The sequence below is a fragment of the Furipterus horrens genome, unplaced genomic scaffold, assembly GCF_987537825.1.
Source record: "Furipterus horrens unplaced genomic scaffold, mFurHor1.1.pri manual_scaffold_9, whole genome shotgun sequence".
In the NCBI taxonomy this organism is placed as follows: domain Eukaryota; kingdom Metazoa; phylum Chordata; class Mammalia; order Chiroptera; family Furipteridae; genus Furipterus; species Furipterus horrens.
In genome coordinates, this window is record NW_028327179.1 from 45077513 (window position 1) to 45105131 (window position 27619).

At 34.2% G+C, this 27619-nt stretch overlaps 1 protein-coding gene across 9 annotated transcripts in view; it reads right to left on the reverse strand.

The window, feature by feature from the left end:
* CD36 (CD36 molecule (CD36 blood group)) overlaps window positions 1–27619 on the reverse strand; it is a 78908-nt gene that overhangs the window by 24900 nt on the left and 26389 nt on the right. For 5 of the 9 annotated variants that reach the window (XM_090287289.1, XM_090287297.1, XM_090287296.1 and 2 more), the window contains exons 2-3: window positions 5785–5878; window positions 4120–4314 (exon numbers count right to left, since the gene is read on the reverse strand). In XM_090287289.1, coding sequence (XP_090143415.1) covers window positions 4120–4239 — 120 coding nt within the window. In that variant the 5' untranslated portion in view covers window positions 4240–4314; window positions 5785–5878. Of the gene's footprint in view, window positions 1–4119; window positions 4315–5784; window positions 5879–12951; window positions 13130–27619 lie in introns of those variants that run through there. The other 4 variants (XM_090287294.1, XM_090287293.1, XM_090287295.1 and 1 more) reach the window with 2 other exon arrangements.

The window sequence follows — 27619 nt, forward strand, 5'->3', positions numbered from 1 at the left end:
CTGAACAGATGCATACTTCAAACTCCTAAAAAAAAAAAGTTCTGTAATACCAAAGGAAAAAAAATCTTATTTAAGCAAAAAAAAAAAATCCCAGCATTTTTATATGACTAAAATTGTCAAGATCAACATGGTTATATAAAAATATAAGATGAAAATCAATCTCAGTTGTAAACAGACCACAGACCCTGATCACTGTAGAGACTGTGATAATGTCTTAGTCGAAGGATATGTAGCTGGGATACAATGTAAGCTATTATTTAATAGCCTTTTAGAACTCATTCTCTCAAATTTCAGTTTTGTACCTCTTCCTTCTTCCAGAGTCTAGATTCATACTATTCCCTTTTGTCTTGTAAAAGGTTGCATAGAAAACCCTCACTTCAAAACAAGAAGGGAAAGCACTCTATTTCCCCCCTCTTGATTACATTATCCTACAGAAATTATACTTTCAAAACCTTAGTGACCATGTTTTAACCATTACTTTCTTAATTTTCTTCTGTCTGAGAACATTTTATTCTCTTCCCTTGAGTGCCGTCTTCCTATTAGCTGCCAAAATATTACACTCTTGTTTCTATTTATTCATATAAAATCACTTCTTTCGCTTTTCTGTTTGGTATTCAACCACCAAATCATGCACAAATCATATAGTGATCTCTCTGCTCCTTTGTCTCTACATTCAAACTCTCTGGAAAGCAAATGTACTGTTTAGTTTTATCTGTAGTCTGTATAGTAATGATAAAATCTATCTGAACTCTGACCTTTGAAATACTCACTGATGTTCATATGAAACCATTTATAAAACCTCTGTGTTGTATTCTCCTAAGGTATACATTTCTCTCAGTAACTTGACTGGATATCACGTAATCTGTACTCCTTTCCCTCCTAATTTAGTCCCGCCATCCAAACTGCCACTGCATCTCATCATCCATCAGTTCTTTCTATGTACTTTATTACACTAGAACAGAGTGCCTTTGCTACAGAATGTGCAAAGATTTTTCTAAAGGAGAGTCATATATTCTCCTTGAAACTGGTCACATCCTACATAGTTTTCCTTGTTTTGCTGTTTTGGGTCTTCTTACTTTTCAACACTTTCTATTATAGATACAGCACAAGACCGTGTATCATCTAGTTTCTGCCCTGAGATTGCCGCGGTTTGGAAACTGATTTATCTTTTTTTATTTTTTTTAAATCTTATTTAGTTATTTTTAGAGAGGGGGGAAGGAATGGAGAAAGAGAAGGGGGAAGGAATGGAGAAAGAAAGGGAGAGAAACATCAATGTGTGGATGTCTCTTGCATACTCCCAAATGAGGACCTGGCGTGCAACCCAAGCATGCACCCTGACTGGAAACTGAACTCTTGATCCTTTGATTCTCAGGCCGGTGCTCAATCCACTGAGTCACGCCAGCCAGGACAGATATATATTTTGGCTAGGTGAGCTGGCAAGTTGTTCTAAGGTCTTGTGATTGTAAAATGGGTAAAATTGTAGTACTTTCTCATAGATATTTGTGAACATTAATTAAATTAGTATATATGAAGTTCTTAGCAGCACTAAATAAACGCTGACCATTTGATGATATTGATCTCTAACTGCAGGCTTTGTTATATCTTACACACCTACCAGAAAACATATACCAACTATTGCCTATACATAATTAATTAAATATTCTTCTGCCTGATGTTCAAAGCTTCCTAAATCTTATCCCATGATTTGTCTCTCTAATCATCACTTGTTAATCCCATTTTTTTGGTGCAACTCTGTATTCTTCTTTCTTCTTCACAATATTTAATTGAACTTTCACAACTTTTTCCATGGTGTTAATCAGTCCTTTCACACCTTTAACCGCAGCCTTCTTTGAACTTTCAAAATTCTATAGTTCTTCAAAATTCAACTCAAATCTCACCTTCTTTCTGAGGCTATTGAATACACTAATGTAAACAGCATTTATTTTTTCATATTATACATTATAAAATTCAATTCTAATAGTCTCACAGGTGTCTATATTTTTTTTCAATATGCTTTCCCCCAGTTAAATCTTTAAAAAAAATTTTCTCTCAGTCTCTTAACAAAAAAGCAAATTTTTAATGCCTCAAAATCTTATTTTCTCAAGGTTAGCTATTATGAACATAGAAATAAATGTTAAACAATTAAAATAGTTGCTAGAAGTTTATGTCACCTAAAAGAGTGTCTATATGTACTGATATTGTTGAACGAAGAAAAAACTTATTATCAGTAATCAGCGACTGATCAGCAATTACGTATCGGAATAAGATAGACTTAGTCTAAAATGCTGTGCAGTGAGAGATTATTGTGACATTCCTGTTCTGGAGGTCTTCTCAAAAGATAAATTGTAGTCTGTGTGTTAGCACACACACTGATTCTGTTCTCTCTCCAAGAAGGTCCAGAAGGGAAGCACAGTTTACAGAGCAGTAAGCAAACGCAATGTCATCTCACACTGTTACATAAGTTTTATCCCACTCTCATTTGTCTGTTTTTATCAAACTCCATAGCAGGAAAATCAGGAATTCCAAAGAAGGAGATGACATTCAATTTATAATATTTTTCAGCTAAATTCATAGAGCTGACAATCTATAATTTGTTAGCAACAGAAAAGCCAGAAATTACTATATTATTATTAGGTTATTATTATAACCTAAAAAATGTCCTATTTTTAAATCTTTACAGTAAAACAGCAGCTATAATGGTATCGGGAGATTATTATTTTTTAACTTTTAAACCTTCATAATTTTAGCTAAAGAAAGAAATATCAGAAAATAGTTAACTTTTCATTATGGATGACTAGATTTAAAAATCAATTCTTCATGTTAGTCAATTAAGTCAATGCTTTAATGAAATATAATGGCACTTATTTGTATTCCTAGTAAGAGCAAGATGTCAAATGTAGATGAGTGGATAAGGGAGATAAAGGCCTTGGAAGTAACAGAAATTTCAGTATGAAATTTCAGGATGACATTGGTAGGTGTATCCTGTTTTATGATTTAGTTCTTGTTCTGCATTGTGCACTGTACTTCTTGATCCTCTGTCCAGGCCACTGACATCTAACCAGGCTGAGAGCTGAGACCAGTATTTAGATATGTTTTAGTTGGCCAGAATTATGTTTTGGAAAAAGAAACATACATGCACTCAGGGAGGGCACACATTCTCAAGTTCACAATAGTTTCTTTTCTTAATTTTATCTTGTTCTTCATACCTGCACTGTTTTTGCTTTATTTGTTTTATTATTACCATTTTTTAATAAATTCTGTCTCTAAACCTCTGAAGCGATTTGAACTTGCTGTCCCTGTTTAGGGCTTCAGCAGATATGTACATCCTTGCCCTAGTCTCCCTTTCGCAGTCAATGAAAGCTGGTGAATATGAAGCTGATTAGAAGGAGCTAGGGTGGGAAATAAATTCTAGTTTGCTGTGCAAACTTGTTTATTGAACCACAATCACTCTAACTTAGTTAAAACTGCATCTTCTTGTTGCATAGACACTGGCATATGTTTTATAAAACATTTCTGAACGTATTTTCTAAGAGTCAAACATGCAGCTTTATAAATAGGAAATATTTGTAAGACAAGCATATATTACTACGCATATAAAAAGCAGCAGTTTACCAAATAAAAAGTAGTTTACCAGTTTCACCAAAAATTCCTGATTCATTATTAAACACAATTATGTTTAAGTGACTATGTAATATGTATTTAAATATTTATATTATATGGCATATGTTATAAATATAGACTTACTTTTTTCAGTATTAACCAAAGTACATCTACTTTTTATACATGTACCCTCAGAAAATACACTTAACTATTCTTTTTATTCAAAAGCATATCATCATACTCTTTAGATATAAACAGTTATTTCAATTAACCTATATATCTATGAATAGCTTTAATCACTTTAGACAGCAATTCATTCATGATAAATATACATTATACTTTTAACATTGCTCTATCATGCACAGCTGTGGTGGTTCATAATCACTTTGTACTGAAGACACAAAGTTGCCAGTTACTATGAAATATAAAACAGGTACCCAAAGCAAATAAGGGACAGAAGATAGAATGAATCAGAATGGCAAAAAAAAAAAAAAAAAAATTCCTTTAAACTACTTGTACCTTTTTAATTGTCTTCTCAATAAGCAAGTCTCCTACTGGCATTAGAATACCTCCAAACACAGCCAGCACTGCACCAATGACAGCACCCGCGATGAGCCCACAATTCCGATCACAGCTCATTTTTCTTGTTGAGGGGGAAAGTTACAGTTCAGCACCTGCTTCTTCTAAGCTCCTAGGTTTCTAAGAACTCTGGTTCTGTGATTAGAAAGAGATCATAAAACAGAAGCTTAAATATCAATACAAACAGATCAAAGTTCACAGAAAACACGTTGCTGAAACAGATGATTTCCCCAGTTATAAATAAACACAAGCTTTCCTTTTTGTTTTAAGAAACTGATTTTCTAGATTAGGTCATCCCCTTTCTTGCTTTTTACTACCTACCAGTAGTAGAAATTAAAAATATTGTCATATACAGCACTTCTTAAAAAATTCTTTTTCTTTTTTATATTTTATTGATTATGCTATTACAGTTGTCCCAATTTTTTCCCTTTGTCCCCCTCCACTTGGTACCCCCCTTCCCTCCAGCAGTCCTCCCCTTAGTTCATGTCCATGGGTCATGTATATTAAAAGTTCTTTGACATCTCCATTTCCTTTGTTATTCTTAACATGCCTGTCTATTTTGTTCCTACCGCTTATGCTTCTAAATATCTGTACCTTTTTCACCCTTCTCCTCCTTCCCCCTTCCAGCTGATAACCCTCCAAATGATCTTCATATCTATGGTTCTGTTCCTGTTCTGGTTTGCTTAGTTTGTCTTTTGTAGATTCAGTTGTTGATAGTTGTGAATTTTTTGCCCTTTTGATATTCATAGTTTTGATCTTCTTTTTCTTAAATAAGTCCCTTTAACATTTCATGTAATAATAGCTTGGTGGTGATGAAATCCTTTAGCTTTACCTTGTCTGGGAAATACTCTATGTGCCCTTCCATTCTAAATGATAGCTTTGCTGGATAGAGTAATCTAGGTTGTAGGCCCTTGATTTTCATGACTTTGAATACTTGTTCCAGTCCCTTCTTGCCTGCAAAGTTTCTTTTGGGAAGGCAGCTGACAGTCTTATGGGAACTCCTTTGTAGGTAACTCTCTGCTTTTCTCTTGCTGCTTCTAAGATTCTCTCTTTATCTTTAGCCTTTGACATTTTAATTATGATGTCTCTTGGTCTGGTCATATTTCTTGTTTCCTCAATTCTGCAGCCTCCCTATGTTTGTTTCTGTGTATTAGGTAGAGCTGCTTTGACTCCCTGTCTTAAAAAAGGCACCTGTCTGGATGAATGTGGTTTCTTTAAATCCTTGGTTGTTGAACTTCCATATAGCTCAATATTCTGACACTTCTGGTTGTTATTTGTTTTGAGATGTAGTTGTACTTTTCTCTGTGGTTGTGCAAGGAGGCAAAGCATGTCTACATATGCCTCCATCTTGTTCGAAGTAATTTGCTTCTTATGGATAATTAGCATCAAAGTCTTATCTAAAGAGAACATGCTTACTATACTCTCATCCTCAACTATCTTCCCTCAGCCTGTGACACTTATTTGCATCCTTTCCCTCTATCTGGCTTCTCCACTCAAAAAGCCATCTACACCATGCCAGGAGTTCTCTAAATTTACTGTGGGAGGACTGATATTTTCTCCTCCTAAGGGTTAAGCAACAATGGTAAGGCTTTTTCTTTACTATACCTTATTCACAAATGAACAGAAAGATGTGGACTTTATAGAAAGTGATCTGCTGAGTCTCAGAAAGAATCAATTCTTTTAATCATATGTCAGCTATCTGTTCAAACAAAAAAATAGATAAATTGGGAAAAAAGAATATTAGAAAATTAATACTAGGATACTAATATCAAATTATCATTACTATGAAAAGAAAAACCCATTTTCATGACTGACCTCATGCTTACCTTGTTTCTTGAATTGTTTAAAACACTGAAATGTTTTGAAAAAAATGTCCTTTTATTTCAGTTTTATTATTAATAATTGACTTTTGTATAGACTAAAGGTGCAAAGAATTTGAAGAAAATACATATGTAGAGGATGCCTGGTTTTAATGCTAAGTATTGTTTTGTTACTAGTCTCAAAGAAATTCTTACATATTCATTGCAATATTATTTATATTATCATGGCAACTGATTCATGCCAATCCAGTAAAATAAACTAGTTTGTGTAAGTATGTATTTCACTTACTCAATTTTTTTTGGTATCTTTTAACTGTGTGGTTATTTTGTAAGGATTGGAAGAAAACAATTGATGGAATGAGTGAATTCTCTTGCAACGAAGTTAATAAGAATGTATTACTTCCAGCTAATACCTGAACCCACGTTCATCTGAGCTTTATCATTGTAACACCATTTTTAAAAATTGGGTTGACTTGACATTGATAAACAGTCAGCATGTGCTTTGTAGCTTATAAACAAATCTTCCCTACTTCAAAATGCCTGTGACTAAGGAAACATAAATGCCAACAGAATGCAGGTTACAAAAAAGAATCATACATAGCATATTTTTGTCAACACTGTCAATGTAATAATAAAAATTATACATTGTTATGGTTTCAGATTTCTCCCCACAGTTTTGTTGCAACAGTTTTACCAGTCTTATGATTTTATTAGTATTTATTTTCACTTGAGGAATCATTTGATTTTTCAAGAATATTACATGCATAGCTGAGAAAATAATGGTAAAAAAGGAAAAAATAGCCTTTTTTTTTTCAAAATGGAGAAAAATAAATGTTACAAAATATTTCCATGGCAATTTAATTTATTTATTTTTACTTTTCCTTATCCATGTGATATCTTTCTACCTATGCCTTACACCCAGGATACTTCCTCTGTAAACTAGGATGCAATGAACTCAATCACACGGAGGTTTCTGGAGGCTAAGAGGCTTGCATAGTCATGAGTGGCACATGTTTCTTCACATGTAAAAGAAAAACACACAAGCCTAAACATGTGGCTTATTTTTCCTGTGGAATTTTATCTCACTGAGCAAGTGGGGTTGGCTTTTTATTAATTGCTTGAAGGTCAAATGTGAAGAATAACTTTCCCTTCCCTCTAAAATCATGCAACATACTACCTTTTACGGCTTTAGCCAGGTTTGTCATAAAACAACAGAACAAGTTATTTAAAGTTGATAATAAGGACTGGAATTTATCAAGAAGAGTTACATTGCAAAGTATAATTGTATAGCACCTTAAATTTTTCTTAAAATATAATCTTTTAAACAACCATAATAATCACTAAGTACAGAATATCATTCTGCTGTTCTGTATTACTAGAAACAAATAACCATATTCAAGATAGCTTATTAAGTAATATTTACTGAAAGCCTATTTCATATACCACCTTCCAACTCCCACTTGCAAATTATAAGTCAAACACAGGGATCCAACCTGGTGTAATTGAGATTAGTGTACAAGAGATTAAACCAAAAACTGATTTGCCACTCTCTTGACAGATGACCATGGGCAAGTCTTTTAATCTCTCTATACCTCATTTCCCTCATGTGTAAAAAAAAGAAGTTAAGATCAGATCAGTTTTTAATTTGAGGAACTTAACCAGTCTTTACTCAGATTCTTACATGGAAGACCAAGGGACACAATGACTATGATCACAGCTGTGGTGGGAACTGAGAGACCCTCATTTCTAACTTGGTTTCTCTGACACTCTCCTTTCCACTTTAGGAAGCTCCAGGACAATATCTGTAGAGAACTGTGGTTTTGCAAGCCCATTTAAAAATTGAGACAGGAAATACAGTGTCAGGTTTCAGTTTTGTTTGTATAACATCATGAATATTTTAAAAAAATACAACTCAAAGGTTAAGCCATCTTTTTTGGAAAGTTATTTTTTGTCCTATATAAACTTCACTACAAATTAATCAACATCAATGTTATTTGCAAATCTGACAGATGGCATATAAAATGATTTAAAATGTGCAGTTCTATAATTGCTAAAATAGATATGTGTGCATATATTTGCTCCTTTCCATGATTCTATGTCATAATGTAGTCGTGAATCTATCTGACTTATCCAGAATCTTTTTCTTTTATTCAAGTAGTCCCCTGTAGTACAGGGGAGAGTTTCTGCAAGGAGCAAACAGTCCCAAGAACGTCCGCTTGAGGACCCAGGAGGCAGAATGCTCTCCAACACCTCCCTCTCTAAACCTGAAAACTCACCATTGTGACCACTAAGGATGCTGGGCCCAGAGATATCAAGTAATGGGGATACCTGGATACTGCTTAGACGCTGCCTCCTGTGAACTTAAAACTGAAGTGAAATGCATACACACCCACTGCTGCTGAATCAGGTTCATCAGAAAACAGAAGTGTCAGGGATATTTATTCTGTAGAATCACATGGCTAGACAGTTATTAGTCCAACACAAGTCAAGATGATATATAAGCAAAGGTACAAGTATTAATCTGGCATTGCTTCAATAGTGTTATTTTTGAGAGAGAGAGAGATTAAATTTATCTACTTTATCAAATTTTCTTACTGATTCACTTTTGTTAACATGATATAAGTTTCCAACATTTTTTTTGTAAGCATAAGCAAGATATTGAACATATCTGGGCTTATTTATTATCCTTCAGTGACTAGACATCATCATGAGTAATTAAGTATTGCTATTGTAATTACACTTTAACCTTATGCTTCGTACTACTAAATTACAATCAGTTTTATTAACCTGTGGCAAAGGAGGACCAAATATATTATGTAATACATGTACTGAGTACATAAGGGAAAAGTTCAGGCTAATAGTATATTCAATTCAATGGCTTTTCCTCTCTTGTTTACCCTCATGAAAAAATGTAGTTTGTCCCCACTTTTCTTTCAAAGTTAGATATTGAGAGCATGCAAAATTTGTCTTATGCACTTGGTCTTAGCAACACAGCTCCTTACACATTAAAATAGGTAATTTATCTCACTTGCTACTTTTGGATTCTTATTTTTATTTATTATTATTTTTATATCATACAAAATAGATAAGACATTTATATCTGTGATAATTTGCTTCTTGTTTTAAGTGCCTACATTTAGAAAGCAAATATTAATCACAGGTACATAAAATAAAACTTAATATTGAGACTTCTATGAAGAAGAAAGAAAATAGGAAAATAAACTACCTTCTTATTGTATAGATTATAATTCTAATTCCTTTTGCAGAATAAGTGAGGGTATCTTATCCTCTTGGGATATCTTTGAATAAATAAAGAATAGAATTTTTCTTTTTTTTTTCTTTACTGTCAAATCCCTGGAGTATTTCTAGAATGAATTCATGATCATTATGCCTTTCCACTATGTTGAAAACCTAGTGCTAGAAACTGAGAAACTGAGCCATAAGCTTTTCCTATACATACGTCAGAAAATTAGAAGATTCCCAGGGATTCTGTAAATATTCCCATGTGTAGGTAAAGCTGTGTTCCCTAAGAAATTCCACCCATAAAAAGTATGGCCTGGAGGCAAAATTTCCTGGGATGTCAACTACAAAATGTGAAAAGTTTCAGACTGCAAGAGTACTTGTATCATAAATTAATGCCAGAAACTGAAGGGCATTTTCTTACTCATGAGTGACTAGTACCTCAAATTTCCTATTCTATTGGTAAGCCTGCCTTCCAATTTCCTTAAAATAGAAAACCAAACTCCTCTGCTTTCCACTACACACACACTGTTATTCTTTTGACACATAGTCTTCTTCACCTAATAAATACAGTATCTGTTTAAAAAAAAAACCCATTTTGGCCCTGGCTGCTGTGGCTCAGTGGATTGAGCGTCAGCCTGCAAGCCAAGTGTCGCTGGTTCGATTCCCAGTCAGAGCACATGACTAGGTTGTACGTCAGGTCCCCAGTTGGGGGCGCGAGTGAGAGGCAACCACACAGTGATGTTTCTCTCCCTCTCTTTCTCCTTTCCCCTCTCTCTAAAAATAAATAAATAAACTAACAAACAAATAATTTAAAAAACAAGTCCATTTTGTACTTATATATGGGGGGATTGATTAGTTCAATAGGTTGGACATAATGATGAAAGTGAGCTTTTGAAACTAATTAAATCCATTTTCACAATCATATCCTATACCACATCTAGGTGTGTTTACAAAGCCATGATTTCTCAGGCATGGCTAAGATTCAGATTCAAATCCAAGTGAGTTGAAATGGGTTTAAGTCAATCATTTAAATCTGGTTATGTTTTATCAAGTGGATGGATAAGGTCTTTAGATAAGTACTTCATAAACTTCTGTTTAAAGATAGAATCCTTTTTTTCAAGTTAAATTTTATAAGAAAAAACAAGAAAGGACTCATGGACATGGACAAGTGAGGTGACTGCTGGGGGGTTGAAGAGGGTAGTGGTGGAAAAGGGCATAAGGGGCATAAATAATAATGGAAAAATACAATAAAAATATTACAAAATAAAATTTACATGTAATTCCAATATATAAAGATAGTTAAAAGAAAAGCCATTCTGTTAAAAGGGAGCAGAAACTGGGATCCTTTTCTGTCCCAGCCATACCTGACTTGGCCTTTGAGTCATCTCTACAGAACCCAAGTGCTCTGCACAACATTTAAAAATATCCAGTATAAGAGACCTCCAACATCTTTTCTTATTGAATTACCACAATCCTTTTAATTTATATGTTCATTTCTATCCTATCAGAATATGTGGAGGTAAAAATATATAATATAAAAAAATGTATAATATAAAACAATACAATTCACTAAATTATACTTTTCAAATACTACAATATAAAACTTGTTTTAAGGTTAGGCTTAAAAAATTAAAACCATTAAGTATATTGGACTTCATAAATCAAAGGATCTGTCGAGAAAAGAGTATTCTTTTGGAATACTTTTTGGAGTACTTGATTACAGGTAATACTATAGGTTTGAAATAACTACACTCATACCTGTTTAGGTTTAGAGCCATTCTTAACCATAGACAGCAATGCTATTATCTATTTTCCACCCCAAATTCTACTATAATAGTAGCATATTATAAGATTTGTAACAATTAAAATTTTGGACTTTGATTCAAGTAATTTGGTTTAATTCTGAGTTGTAATATTATAGTTTCCCTGTTACTCAACTTTCTCTAAAATGGATATATTATACATTAAATAAGGTTGCAAATGTCAAATAAAATTAAATGAGGTATGTATAAAATTATTATCATAGCAAATGTTATTGTTAAATTAAATGTTATAAAATATTATAGTAAACAACCATAGCATAAGATTATTTCATATTGACCAAGTAAAGTATTATTATAAACAATTGATAAATGTAATACAGTTTATACAAATAGGAATGATTATTTGCAGAACACTTAGGTTCTAATATAATCAGATGAGATGATTTATTCTTTTTATATACAGAAACTTAGGATATCATGAAAATGGAAAAAAAGCTACTAGGTTAGAAACTGCCATTTGAAACTTTTAGTCATGATTTGAGCTAGTGAACTAAAACACATTTTGATTAAACCAGAAAACTGTTCCAAAATTAGTTCCTTCAGGAACAAAAAACCATAAGATTCAAATGTGTTTGAGTAAATATGGCCAAATATTTTCATAAGAAATAAGGGTGGCAACTATAACTTCTGAGGTAAATTCCAAAATTTTCAGTAGAGTTATTCCAAGTCCCTCTCCAATTATAATGTGACTTTCCTCCCAACTTATTAGATGATGACTGTATATCTGATATATTGTTCTGGTTTAATAATTATTCTGGTAAATGAAAAAAAAAAAGTCTGCATATTTCTCCTCTCATGATTTCAATGCACTGTGGGTGTCTATGACAAAACTTTCTTAAAATGTTCATTTTGGTTATTTTGTGAACCAATATTAAAAGCAGTGTTTCTTTTTCATTACAAGACATTACCAACTTAAAATCACATAGGAATGGGTTGAAATAATACAACATGTTACTTGATCATTCCAGTTACTATCTGAGATTTACTCTAGATAACTTATGCCATTTAAAGTGATATATAAGTTCACTTATTGTAATTAAATTGAAACTTTAAATTTCATCAGGATGATTTATTTTTTATTTATACTTGGTATCATCATTCAATAAAGTAATTTCCCAATATTTATAACAAGCTTCTTAAATAACCCAAAACATCAATTTAGGTTTATTTTTAACTGCTACCAAATTTTTTATAATTTACACTTGGGCCAAAAATAAAATCTAGAATCATTACTTGGAATTAATATAATTTACTATTTCTAGAGCAATTATAATGTTTGTTCATTTAAAAAATATTTAATAAGAACATACCTAAATACACATTGTATATAACCATGTAGACAAAGTCAGGTTCACCCAAAAGTGTGTAATTCAGATAGAGAATCAAATAAGCTAATGACTCTGTAAAGTAGTAAGTAGTCAACAATTGCATACTAGAGAGCAAGTTGACATGAGTGGCAAGTCATTTACAACAAATAACCCTACTATATTGATTTTCATTTATGATACTTTTTATTCATAACTTAAATTAAAATTCATGTATAAATAACCTAAGTACACAATGGAAGTTTAATACTCTAATTGGGTTGTAACTCATTAAAAATATTAACAAATATATGTTACAGAAAAACATTTTAAACATAAAGAAGTGAAATATCACTGACCATTAAAAAACATTTTAATATTTTTAAAATATAAAATGTAGAAGATTGATAACTTGGAAAACAACACAAATCTATTTTTTAAATAAAACCTAGTGACTTGAAGAAAACAGCTACTGCTTTTTTTGTTGTTACATAACTTCTTAAGAGTATTTATACAGCAGTGTCACCTCCTGTCACTTGGGAGATAGAAATCTTTTTTATTAAAAAAAATCATATGACTTACCTTTAAAGAATCTAAGAAGAATTTTTCAATCAAATTCCCCACCACTTGAACAGACAATTCTTAGTAGGACCAAATGGTACTCTGCAGAAAAAAACCCTGCACTGAAATCCTCATTACAGAAAGCGTGTGAGTTTAAATATGCTTAAAAAAAAACACACACACAACGTCAAATCCCAGTGAGTTGTTTGTTGCCAGAGAAATTAAAAATAAGAAAGAAAGAAACCCACAGATATCACATTACTGGCATGACTCTTAAGGGTTTATTTATATGGTCTGGAAAAGACCCATTACCTATATCTGAGATAATCGACAGCTTTTTTTTTTTTTTTTTTGGCCATTTTCCCATTCAAGTAAGTCAGAGGCCAGGGAGGAAAAAGGAACTGAAGCTGCCTCTATTATATTCTGTTTCACCCCACAATCATCACTCCAAATGATGAACTAAGGGTATGAGTGTGAAAAGTGTAAATTAGGAAAATTAATCAGAGTTTCACTTCCTTGTTAACACTAGTTTGCCAAACTCATGAAGTTTAGATAAAACATACTTTTCTATGAAGCATTAATCTGAAGTGCATTGAAAATGTAACTTTGAAAATATTTGAAGACTGTCAATCAACAAGGATGACAAACAACTTTTAAGAAGGAAATAGTCTATTGTTCTAACTGGAAGTTCTTAATTGTTTATTATTTTTTCTCTTAGTTTTATAAAAGTTTTGTGGGTATAGCAAAATCCCCCTACAGAAATCAAAATATTAAATTTCTCTTTAAATTTTTTAGCCAAAATACAACTATTAAATAACTTTCAAATAGAATTACTCTTTAGAATTACATATATATATATAGTGTATATATGAATTAGTTTAAAAGAGTCATTCATTTTAAATCTAATCAAAATAGAAGTCCTTGAGATTTGAGGGGAGGACCCTCAATATTAAGAGTCCATTTTTTACAAAAATTTTTGGAATCCTACAGGCAAAGTCAACATCTTCAGGTTAAATTCTCACCTATCAGAAGGGCCTCTAAATAAATGCTTTCAAGCCAACTTTGTGTCATGAGCATATGTTAGTGATATAGTCTTTCCTATAAGCTGGGCATCTACTTGGCTAGCTGTCTGCTGAGCAGCCCAGCACCAAGGAATAGACAAGAGTAATAGCACAGTAACTATCCTATTCCCTAAGCTTTTACTGAAGGTAGGTTCACTAAAAGTAGAACATCAACATGCATTGATATCCTACTCACACTTAAACAATCTAAGAGAATTATAACACACACACACACACACACAGAGCAATCAATGGGGAATAATGAACATGAGTCCCGAGTCTCAGTCTACAGGTCTGGGAGACAGCACGATGGGCAGAGGAGTTGTCAGTGCCTCACAAGAATGGACCTCCAGAACCAGGGCAGCAGAGCAGACGAAGTCCTCAGTTCAGTATGGTAGAGCCTTAAGTGGCTGATGCCAACAGAGATCAGCATGGCATGGAGCAGCGTTCTGGTGTGTGGAGCTTAGCTGTCTCAGCAGTGGTCTGGAACCTGCCTCAGTTATTCCTGGAAAGTGGTGTACTCCACCCTTCTGGATAGTTTCTGTAAATGTCTTGTCACCCTTGATGCCAAGTTTGGAATTTGTCCAGGAATCTATCGGTGTACACGGCTGTTCTGCTTCACACCCCTGCTGGCAAGAATGAAATTTCTCCAGGAGCCTATCTATGGGTGGTCCCATTCTGCAGACATGGACATTCTGATCACATGTGCAGATATCACAGCTATGTCACCGTTGCCAGATGTGTCTAGAGTGACTTAGGTAGTTTTCCTCCTGAACCAAAGCGTCATTGCTGACTGAAAGCCATTTTAGATGACATGAGTAACTTTACTTTGTTTCTGCTATCTTTTTTTGTTGTCGTTTATTACAGTTGTCCCCTTTTTCCACCATTGCTCTCACCTATCCCACCCACCCACCCCTCACAGTCAATCCCTGCCCTGTTGTTCATGTTGACAAACCCATTCCCCTTCTTTCCCCCCTTCTCCTCCTATCCCCTCCCCTGTGGTCACTGTCAGTCTGTCCCTTGTTTCTATGCATCTAGTTCTATTTTGCTCATTTGTTTGTTTTGTTCATTAGGTTCCTGTATTAGGTGAGATCATGGCATCTGTCTTTCTCCACCTGGTTTATTTCAGTTAGCATAACACTCTCCAGTTCCATCCATGCTGTCACAAAAGGTAGGAGTTTCTTCTTTCTATTTGCTGTGTAGTATTCCATTGTAGAAAAGTACCACAGTTTTTTGACCTACTCATTTCCAGATGGGCACTTAGGCTCTTTCCAGCACTTGGCTATTATAAATAGTGCTTCTATGAACACAGAGGTGCATAGGTTCTTTTAATTGGTGTTTCAGGATTCTCCAGGTATAATTCCAGCAGTGAAATCACTGGATCAAAAAGCAGTCCCATTTTTAGTTTCTTGAGGAAATTTCAAACTGTTTTCCACAGTCTGCGTTTCCACCAACAGTGCACTAGGGTTCACTTTTCTCCACATCCCTCTGATGACTAGTGGTGTTGAGCATCTTTTCATATGCCTATGGGCCCTTTGTATGGCCTCTTAGGAGAAGTGTTTGTTCAGGTCCTTTTTCCATTTTTTAATTGGATTGTCTGTCTTCCTGATGTTAACTCATATAAGTTCTTTATACATTTTGGAGATCAGACCCTTGTGCGAGGTATCATTGGCCAATATGTTTTCCCATATGGTTGGTTCCCTTTCCATCTTGCTGATGTCTTTTTTAGCTGAGCAGAAACTTTTTAGTTTGATGTAGTCCCATTTGTTTATCCTTTCCTTTATATCCCTTGCCCTAGGAGATATGTCGGCCAAAATACTGCACTATGGGATATATGAAATTTTATTGCCTATGTTTTCCTCTATGAGTTGTATAGTGTCACAGCTTATATTTAAGTCTTTTATCCATCTTGAGTTTATTCTGGTGTATGGTGTAAGTTGGTGGTCTAGTTTCATTTTTTTTTTTCAGTTCTCCCAACACCATTTGTTAAAGAGGCTATTTTTACTTCATTTTATGCTCCTGCCCCTTTGTCAAATATTAATTGACCATGGAGACCTGGGTTTACTTCTGGGCTCTCTATTCTGTCCCATTTATCTGTTTTTCTGTGCTTATGCCAGTACCAGACTGTTTTGATTACAGCGGCCTTGTAATACAGTTCGATATCAAGCATTGTAATTTCTCCTACTTTGTTCTTCTACTTTCTGCTATCTTGACCAGACCAATGCCATTTTATTGGTCCTGCTCTCCATACTTTGAAATAAAGCAATTTAACAAAAACAGGCAGAAATATATTTAGTTCATTATATCATCTCTAAACCAGTCCTTACCATTGGCTTGTTCCTGTTATTCCTTCTTGGCATGTGGGGAATCCTATCATATGTTAGTAGTACAATACAACTGAAGAAAGAATCCAAAGCACTTTTTTTTTTTTTTTTTACCCTCAAGCATTGCTTTCTTTTCCAAGGTATTTTTACTGACAGATTTATTTAAAAATTAATAACATATTATAAAATACTTTATTTGGGGATTTTTTTTTTCAAATTTCAGATCACTTAATTAGGATAAAGTAGAAATGGCCTTGAACAATTTCATTATAATTTATGCTTTCATTTTAAAAGACTAGCTTAGAGAGATTTCATTTACCTTAAAAAATAATTTCCTTATAACGGTAACCTTCTATCTTTGTTGTATTACTCAAAAGGTAGTATAAAAGCTAATTAAACATTTTGATTAAGCACATCAATTTTATTAATTTAAACTGCTTTGAAATATTTTCTTCTCAACCTAATTCTAACATGTGCACACACACACATACCAACATGACAATTCAGAAATAGCTCACCAATCTTTTTAAAATATCATATTTTAAACATATTGAAAGAACAGTTAAATTAAAATGAAAATATGAACAGTATTAGAGAAAAAATCTTTCAGAATAAATATAGGCAAAATATCAATAGATGCCTAATTTGACATTAAACTTACTTGGATGACTGTTTAATCAGAAACCTAATGCCATCCACCCAAATCCTCTGACTGTTTCTGGAGTGGAAAATGTCACACACTCCCATGACCAGTCCAAAGACTCAAATTTACATTCCCACAAGCAGCTGTTAAGTGTTCAGTCCCATAGATGACAGTTCCTCAGCAGCTTAGCACACAAGACCCGGAAAGTGCAGAGCTAAGTAAAATCTACAACTATATATTTAGATTTTGAGCAAAATATACACCTTGAGCAATAAGGCAGAAAAATGTTGCATCCATTTTAAAGAATGTTGATGTTTTCATTTTTACAAGATTACATACCCACAATGTTTTAAAGAGATGTGTTTTATTTAATGACAGTATGCCTTTCCCTTATGTAAATCCACTATCACCCTAGATACATTTAGTAGAATGAAGGATAAAGTTTTCAATATAATAAAATCAACTTAGGCACAGTTCTTTGGGAACTCTTTTTTTGCTGAGAGACAACATAGGGTTTAGTATCAGACAGACATGAGTGAACCATGATATTACCAGGCACTTGCTACAATGACTGGGGACTAGGAGTTCAATAACTACTTACTCTTATTTTCTTAATAAAAAAAATAGAGAAAACTCAGTAAGATTGTGATAATAAGAATTAAGTGAGGTAAGTTGTGTGCAACACCTGTCAGGGGCCTCATTACTAGGCACTCAAATGTGCTTCCCTTCCCATTGGGCTCTTGTTCCTTTTCTCCCTTCTCTGCTTTATTTTCTGCAGGTGATATGACATAGCACCATGAGACATGCACTTGACTTATTTTCTTGTCCAGGCTCTGCATCTGTTAAAATATTGGTTTAATGAGGAGGACGCATTGTTTAGTTCACCGCTGAATCCCAAGAGCACAGACCAGGCTCAAGCTGGTTGAATGAATGAACTCACACAATTATTATCATAACTATAATAATATTTCTAAGAGAGTGAGAATAACCAGAAACCTGGGTTTATTATGCTGCTTGTTCATACCATGAATTTGCAATGGTTTGACTGAGATAGAGCATTTGATGTGAAAGTGAATGAACCCCTGTTTGAATTTGGCATTCGTCACTTCCTAACTACTTTGCCTCCCTTAATCACAATGAAAATATCTCTAGTTCAGAATTTTAGTAAAGACTGAGAGTGATCATACGAAGGACTTTGTGCAGAGGCTGATATATAGTATTTGTTTAGTAAATAACTGCTATGGTGATCATTAGCTAGTAAGCACATTTTTATTTTAGAGATTTATTAAACAAATATGGACAATTAAGAAATATTAAAAATTATAGAAAGTTATAAAATACGAAGTCTCCTCCAATCTCCAGTTCTATTCCTCTGAAGTAACCAATTTTAGGTATGTTCTCACCACCCTAGTAATTTCATGAATTTCAAACTTATATACATATGTATATGGGGTATTACATATAATTAATTGTACTTACTGCAACTTGCCTCTTCTCGCATTATGTGCCTTGGAGATACTCTCATATCATGGATAAAATTTGTCTTTTTCCAAAATTAAAAAAAAATTCCATAATAAATAATGTATTGTCTTTTAAATGACCAGTCTCCTACTTAATGGACATTTTTTATTTTTACTAGATCTTGATCTTACAAAAACCATGCTAAAAATTTATGTACATATAGTTTTTTTTATTGGTGCTAAGACATCAGTAAACAGCAGAAAGTATAATTTCTAAGTTAAAAGTGTGTACTTCCTTTTTTCATAAGAATTTCACCAAATTTCTATTCATGCATGTATACAATGTATGAGAATGCTTATTGGCATACCTCATTTATGCTGGCTTATGCAGAACTTTAAGTTTGTTAACAAATTCTTTTTTTATTGGTAAATATTTGAGTAAAGTTTAACCTATTTTTTTAAGCAGATTGGCAATATGTATTTTAAAATACTTGTGATAATGTCCTTGTTTATCTTTTTTGTATGTATCTTTTGTCTTATTAACTGGTAAGGATAGTCTTCTGACATTTGACAATTTAAAAATGTTTAAATTTATCTTTATTGTACTTTTAAATTAGTAAAGTTTTGAATTTTTATGCCATTAACTTTTATAATAATTTTCTTTTAAGTATTGTGTCATGTTTTGAAAGCTTTTTTCCACTTCAAAAACACAAAAGAATAAACAAAACTTATTCTAGCATTTGTATGGTCCTTAAAATTCCTTTATAACAGTACTTTTAGATAAGCTGATTCATGGAATTTAACACTTGTGAAGTAAAAGCGGAAGAGTAAAGTAAGTTGAGTAAGATAAATATTGCAACATATCTGAGAAGCAGATGATAGATGTATTATAAGAGTGCTAGAAGAGGGATCACATGGCCCATGTGCTGATCACAGCTTTATTAACAATAATAGAATTGTGAACTGGGCAACACATAGTAATCATATTCCTGACTTCCTTTCTTGTCAAAGAGAATATAAGCTTCACTTGAGTTGAAGATTAACGCAGATGGTAGATTTAAATTGAAAGATGTAAAGCTAGATGCAGGTTCTATGTAGCAAAGAGTTTTAAATAATGAATTTTTTGCCCTGACTGGCATAGCTCAGTTGGTTGAGCATCTTTCTGCAATACAAAAGTTCACTGGTTCAACTCCTGGTCAGGGCACATGCCTGGGTTGCAAGGTTGTCTCCAGTTGGGCATGTGAGAGGCAATCAATTTGTTTCTCTCTCTTCCCTGCTTCAAAAAATAAATTAGCACAATCTTTAAAAAAAAGGAATTTCTTTTTTTACAATTCAGCAAATGAAAAGAATTTTAGTATAATATACATTATAATTCTAGATTTTATAAGTAAACAAAGACATAAATTATGATGATATAATAACAGAGTTGATACATATTGGAGGCTTGCTATCTGCTAGCTGTTAAGCTAAGAAGTTCACATGTATTACTTCGTTGACCTATAGTATCACCTTACTGGGCTCTTTAGACGACTATCTGAGGTCACCCTGCTAAACATGCCAAAACAAGGATTAAAATCCACATAGACTAACTGAGAACCTACACTCTTTTCTGAGAGAGAAAACAGAACGATAAATAAGTCCTTGATCAATAACTCATTTTACACACTCTTTTCAACACTTTTATATAAACTGAATAACAATTTAAAATAATTGTACAATATTTGGTATTGTATTAAGAGAAAAATGGTATGTAAACACAAGAAACAGGAAATGAACAGTGATCATATTCAGTAAGTGGCAATTAACAGAATTATTTTGAGATTAAATAAGGCAATTGAAATCCATTCTAAAAACCTGTAAACTAGCTTCGGCCTGCGAGCCAAGTGTCACTGGTTCGATTCCCAGTCACGGCACATGACTTGGTTGCACGTCAGGTCCCCAGTTGGGGGTGCAAGTGAGAGGCAACCACACAGTGATGTCTCTCTCCCTCTCTTTCTCCTTTCCCCTCTCTCTAAAAATAAATAAATAAACAAAACAACAAACAAACAAATAAATAATTAATTAAAAAAATAAAAGACCTGTAAACTATCTCAGAATAGTTTAAAACTATAAGGTGAATTTGTTTTAGCACTATAATTCTTGGGGATAACTAATCAGGGAGCTTTATACACACACAGATATTTATACACATATATAATATACCCATGATTACACAGCATGTATATATAAACATACATCTATTTTTTCAACTGCTGCCATCTTCAGTTGTAGGAGTATTAAACCAAAGGCATGTTCTACCTGCTATGGTGAGGAAAGGCTTTACACAAAGAAATAAAAATAAATAAGTATTAAATAAATATATATGGACGTAAGTTAATAAGAGAATGCTAAATGCACAGGACACAATGGTACAATGTCATGCTAGTGAAAGCTTGACAGTCTAATATGAAGGTTTCTAATATCAGCTTTAAAATAATATTTCAAGGGCATTATTAAAGATAAAATAAAGAAATAAAAGAAACTTGCCCATATGTGTAAAAGAAGCCATGGTAGGAGATGTGTATAAAAGAGATTAAAGAGAGACCACCTCTGTGGATAGTTCCCATGTGGGTGGGGTCAGATTAATGTGTAAATTTCATAGGTCATCTAAAAATCTTGGCAGACCTAATCTTTTACCGGAAATATTTGCAAAGCTTCCTTAACTTTCTAAGGTGAGGGGGGGAAAAAAGTCAACATTTAAATTATACTAAAAAAATAAATAAAAAGGAAATGTTATGATGAACCTAGTTCTCAGTGTAATTTGTATTCATACATTAGATGGGAAATTATTGGGGGTGGGGCAGAAGTATTCAGGTAAAAGAATAACTAGGCCTCAAAACACAGTGTGATGAAAGAGAAAAAAAGATCAATAACACAAGCAAGCATTTAGTTAATGAATGCTAAATAAAAAGGTTGAGAAAAAAGTTATGCGATCAACAAATTTGAAATTCATAGAGCGGAGAATAGAAAGTTCATTGAATTGAGAGTACAACAAATTTTAATGTCAAGAAATGTAATCTAGACTAGAAACAGTCCCTGATGTGGGATCTTCAAATAAATAAAATATTTTTAAGAAGAGTTAAGAGAAATTAATTTACATTGGATCAATGCTCGATCAAAATGATATGCTTTAGAATGCTAAAATAATACTAGGTTTTTGTTATTATGTTTATATGACATTTAAAAAGTTGAATAGCATGATGAATGTATAAAAAGTGAAAAATTTATATAAAGAAATCAGATAAATTATCCAATGAAACAAAGTGATTTTGTTCCATTTTTAAATAAACATAGTAACCACACTGACAAGCCTGTCATGGAAAAACTTAGTTATATTGACATTTATGCCATCTGAAAGTCTGTTACCTTAAGTTTAAAGATACCCAACATTTGGGCATCAGATTTCTGAAAGAGTTAAACACACATACATCCACACAGACACACAGACACAGACACAATATTTTCTTAGGGACTTGGAAGCATACCGAATTAGATTTCATTTTAAAGCTGAAAAAAAGTTTCTAAGAACCACATTATATAAAAACAATTTATTTTTAAAATTACCACACGGGAAATAATACATTTTATATGCCACTCTCTCTCTCCTTTTTTCCGAAATGAGGAAGTTTGATCCTTCTCCCTGACACTTCCAAGAAACATTTGGCACAAAGCCTGAATTTGAGTGACACAGCAGCTTCTGCTAGGAGTTTTAAAGGAATATAAAACAGTCCATCAAACCCTATAGCAAAGTCAAATAGTCATTTTCTAAGTTAACTTTCAGTGGGCTCTTGGAAAAGCCTAAATTTTCTGTCTTCCAAGAGGTTTGTTTTAAAGTGAAGAACTCAAATGAAGAACTTGAAACATATTCTTAAGATTTCAAAGAAGCAAATGTTTTCCTGGAAATGTTATGGATTGTTTAAATTGCCTTTTTACGTCTTTCCGTGCGTATATTCTAGAAACTGTAAATGTTAGAATCCAGACAGATTAAATAGTGGCAGACAACTACTCTATAATGCATTAGACAGATAGCATTTAAATTCAGGATAATTCTAAAATATCAAAACTTTGTAACTATCCTGCGTGTATGTCTGTGATATAGCTGGTTATCTGCTTGCATAAAAGAAATGAATATTCATCAGAGGCAGAGTAAAACCTTCCCTTTGAAACCCCCACACTTAAATTTTGAGTAATAAATAAGTTTGATTTATTAAACTTCATTTTAACCCTGACACTTTAGTATCAGCACTGAAGTTTGCTTTGTACTGTGGAGCACCAACAATGGACTTGATAAAGGTGCTTACCTTGTGGTTAAATAGAAAGAAATCCTCCATCCTTCTAACTCTATGTGGAGAGCAGGACCAATAAAATGGCATTTGTCCGGTCAAGATAGCATAAAGTATATAAAACAAAGTGGAGTCACTCATCAACTAACATGGCCTTCAGTCAGCAATGGCACTTTGGTTCAAGAGGAAAACTGCTTTAAGTTATTTTAAGACATATCTGACAATGGCACACACTTAAGATACCTACCCACGTGGTCAGAACATACACATCTGGCAAGGAGACATAGCTGAGATATCTGCCCATGTGATCAGAACAGCCATGTCTGCAGAGAGGGACCACCCATGGATGGGCTCCTGGAGAAGTTCCACTCTTGCCAGCAGGGGTGTCAAGCAAAACAGCCATATACACCCATAAGTGTTTGGACAAATTCCAAATTTGCCATCAGGAGTGACAAGACATTTATTGAAAATACCCAGAAGGGTACAGTATACCACTTTTCAGGTGTAACTGAGGCAGGTTTCAGACCACTGCTGAGATAGTCGAGCTCCACACACCAGAGTGCTGCTCCATGCCACGCTGATCTCCCATTGGCATCGGCCACCGGAAGCTCTGCCCTGCTGATCTGAGGACTTCATCTGCCCTGCTGCCCATCTGGCTCTGGAGATCCCTCCTTGCAAGACACTGACAACTCCTGTGCCCACCATGCTGTCTTCCGGACCTGCAGACTGAGACTCTGGGACTTGGGTTTATTATACCCTATTGATTGCTCTGTGTGTGTGTGTGTGTGTGTGTGTGTTATAATTCTCTTAGATTGTTAAAGAATGAGTAGGATATTAATGCATATTTATGTTCTACTTTGAATCAACCTGCCCTCAATAGAAGCTGAGGGAATAGCATAGTTACTGTGTGTGACTCTTGTCTATTCCCTGGTGCTGGGCTGCTCAGCAGGCAGCTGGCCAAATAGCTGCCTGGCTATCTTATAGGAAAGACTATATCACTAACAGATGCTCGTGACACTACTAGATAGATTTGGGTAGCATCAAGCATGTCTTTGTGCAAGTATCTGTCATCTGCATCGCTCTCTAACAAGCACCACAGGACTCACAACATGTTTATTGTGACCATCCTCTTTCAGATACCTGAATGTCACTCTTCTCTTTCGTCTTGTCATTGTGATTTAAATAAACAACAGGTTATGGAGTCTGAATTGCTATGGAATGTCACCCTTAAATACCTCTGCTACTCCTGCAAGTTTTACTCTGTTCAATTAGTACATCTATCCTGAGAGACTGCTAAGATACAACTGTTTTCTTGTCTTTTGGGTCCAAGGTCTCTCAGTTGTGGTATTTAGGTAAGCAAATTATCTTACTCCACAATGCTTCCAGTTCATGGGGAAAAATACAAGTGTGAATTGAGATGCTTATGTTTGCCTGTGTATGATTCAGTGTACTTCTAAAACTTCTTTTGTTAACAATACCATGCTTTCCTGTTCAGGAGTAAATACACACAGAGAATATCATTGTTTTCCCAAGCTGTATATACAAGGCTTGGAGCAGCATCCTCCATGTATTCCAAGGACTAAAACCATTCTCTGGACATGATCCAAGATTGTTGCTAGGCCTGTTTTTCCTCTCATTTTCTACAACTCCTAAGGGAAAACTGGATAATCACAGTAGGTTAAAGGAAAGAAACCACTGTGAGTAAAATTTGGAGGTGAAATAAATCTGCAAAAACATGGAAACAACATCATGTCATGCAACTCAAAATTAAAAACCATTAAGTATTTCCCATGTTATAAAAAGGAATGTCACAGAATATTGTTTTCATATGCTTCAGTATAGACTTTTCTCTTTCACAAGCTTCTGTTTTAAGTTTTCGTTCTGTTCTTTCTTGATTACCCTATATTTACCTGTCCTACTTGACTTTTATTTGACAAATTATTTTTATTTAATATTCTTTCAAAATAATGCATCATTTTAGGTACGTAGATTTGGAATTGTATCCACATTAACTTATTGCAATTTCACTTACAAAGGCACAGCTGACTCCAATCAAGAGAAGCCTTTGGTCCTTCATTCCTTTATGGATATGCTCATACTATCCACAGATATTTACAGATATTTCTGTTTTGAAAAGACATCTCATTTCTAATGGAAGTTCAATACACAATCATGGGTTTCCAAATATTACAAAAAAACATCTTAATCAAAACTGAATTTACTCTGCCACTTATTTTTTAACCTCATATTTACCATTCTATGTAGTAGAAAATATTTAAATTCTTTAAGCTATAAAACTAAAAAAATACAATTAAGTTAAATTTATTATTTACTAAATTTTCTCTGGCTTACCTGCTATGTTATTTAGGTTAGGGGAAAAATACTGTGGTGATTTTCTTTTCAAGTCTTTTGGTGTAAATTAATTGCTTGGAAACTTGTTTTGTTTTTTTCCTATGACTAAAATAGTCTACCCTTGAATAAGTCACTTTCAGACAATCTTCATCCAATCCTAGGTGAATAAAATTAAAGCTGAGAATAGACAATGCCTATGTTTTGAAAAAATTCCAATATATGAAGATTTTTGAGAACTGGCTTCAATTTTTAGTTGAAGATGAAACATAATGAATAAATATGACTAAATTCAGCAATTTCAACTGACTAAATCATAATCACTAAGAGATGCTTCCATTTTCCAGAGGGAAAAAAAATAGGAGCATTTATTTAAGAATTAACATTCTCAGGTCCTTTCTCAGTGCATCCTGTGTACAGAAGAAGCTTGTGTTCCAGAAGCCATGAATGGCTGAGTTAGCTTTCAGAGATGCCCTTTAATACCAAGTTCAGAGGAAGGACTCCAAGGCTACCTTCATATTTTGACTTATGAAACATTTATCAACATGGCATTAACATAGTATTGTCAATAAAAATCCCAATGTTCTATTTAATATATATCTTTATTTCATTAAAAAGGGAGTATTATAAGACATGCATTTTCCCACGGGACTCTCACAAAGCCTATATTTCTTTGTCTGACATTGTTAGGAATCAATCTTTCTACTATCATCTCTTCCCCACTGTGGAGAGAAGGACCAATAAAATGGCATTGGTTTGGTCAAAATAGCATAAAGTATATAAAGCAAAATGGAATCACTCATATCAACCATCATGGCTGCCAGTCAGCCATAACACTTTGGTTCAGGAGGGAAATGACCTAAGTCACACTAGACACATCTGGCAAGGAGACACAACTAAGATATCTGTACATGTGACCAGAACAACCTTGTCTGAAGAGTGTGACCATGCATAGATAGGCTCCTAGGAAAATACCCTACTTGCCATCACTTATCAAGAGAGACCCAGAAGGGATTAGTACACCAATTTCAAGGTATAATTGAAAAGGAGCCGGAGTCCCTAAGGCGGTTTGACATTGTAGTCAACACCGGCAACTCCTGCGGCGCACCTGAAGCCAAGCTGTATTGACTCCGTCTTTCCCTTGGACCCTTCAGCTGCTAAGAGAGGGGGGGTCTGCTGCATGGGCAACAGCAGACCCTCCATATCACCCTGCCCAGGCTCTGTAGCTTCAGCGTCATCGCAAGATGTCGATTCAACACGGGAGGAGACAGATACCATGTCACTCCCGAGTCGGACTGCACAGCCATTCTCAGCGGTGCAGATAGACTCTTAAGAAGCTACACCATCGTCTCTCGAGACGGACGGCTGCCGACGACGACACACTAGAGTAAAGTTCCATGCCACACTGATCTCCCTTGGCTTCAGCCACCAGAGGCTCTTCCTTGCTGGATTGAGAACTTCATCTGCTCTGCTGCCCACCTGGCTCCAGAGGTCTTTCCTTGTAAGATGCTAATGATTCCCTTGCCCACCATGCTGTTTCCCGGACCTGCAGACTGAGAATCTGAGACTTGGGTTTGTTATTCCCCATTGGTTGCTCTCTCTCTCTGTGTGTGTGTGTGTGTGTGTGTGTGTGTGTGTGTTATATTTCTCTTAGATTGAGTACAAGTAGGATATTAATGTATGTTGATGTTCTACATTGAGTGAACCTGCATTCAATAAATGCCAAGTGAATAGCATAGTCATCTTGCATGGTTCCTGTCTACTCCTTGGTTCCAGGTTGCTCAGTAGGCATCTAGCCAAGCAATTTACCTGGCGGACTTACAGGAAAGACTATATCGCAAACTTACATTCACAACACCCATCCCCATCCTCTGTGTATAAGAACTAGGAAACATATTCATATTGCTGAGGGCCATCTTAGAACCTCAAGGAAAATCAGTCTGGGTTAAAGCAACAGCAAAGTAAAGAACAGAGAAAATTAAGAAGAAAGAGTTGGCAGTTTGATTCAACTGCGCCTGAAGAGTACTAACCCTGAAGTTTTCAATTGTGTGGGCCCCCAAAATCCTCATACTCATTCAGCTAGTTTGAGTTGAAAGTACCCAAATTGCTGCCTTCAGAGTCTATGTAAAATGTGGACTTTAGCTCATATGTTTTAAACAACTAAAACATCTAACCAAGTTCTAGCTCATTAAGTATGATTATAAAAACTTTACTTAGTCAGTAGGCCTCTAAAACAAAAAGAAATAAATAAAAAAATATTTCTGCAGTATGATTTTCTACTATAGATGTTGAAGAAACTATACTATAGGTATCACAGCATTAAAGAGACATGGGTATGTTAAATTTGTTGTTAGGAGAGGAGGTAACTTTATATTTCCAAGTTATCTGATATCAAGTTTAAAAAGACTGGTTATTTTCCAGATGTGCATCTTTAAAAATATTTAGTAGACACCAAGCATGTAATGGAATAAAAAACAGATATAATCTGCTTTAAGCAAAATTCTAAATGTATTAAACAGTAGTCTGGTTC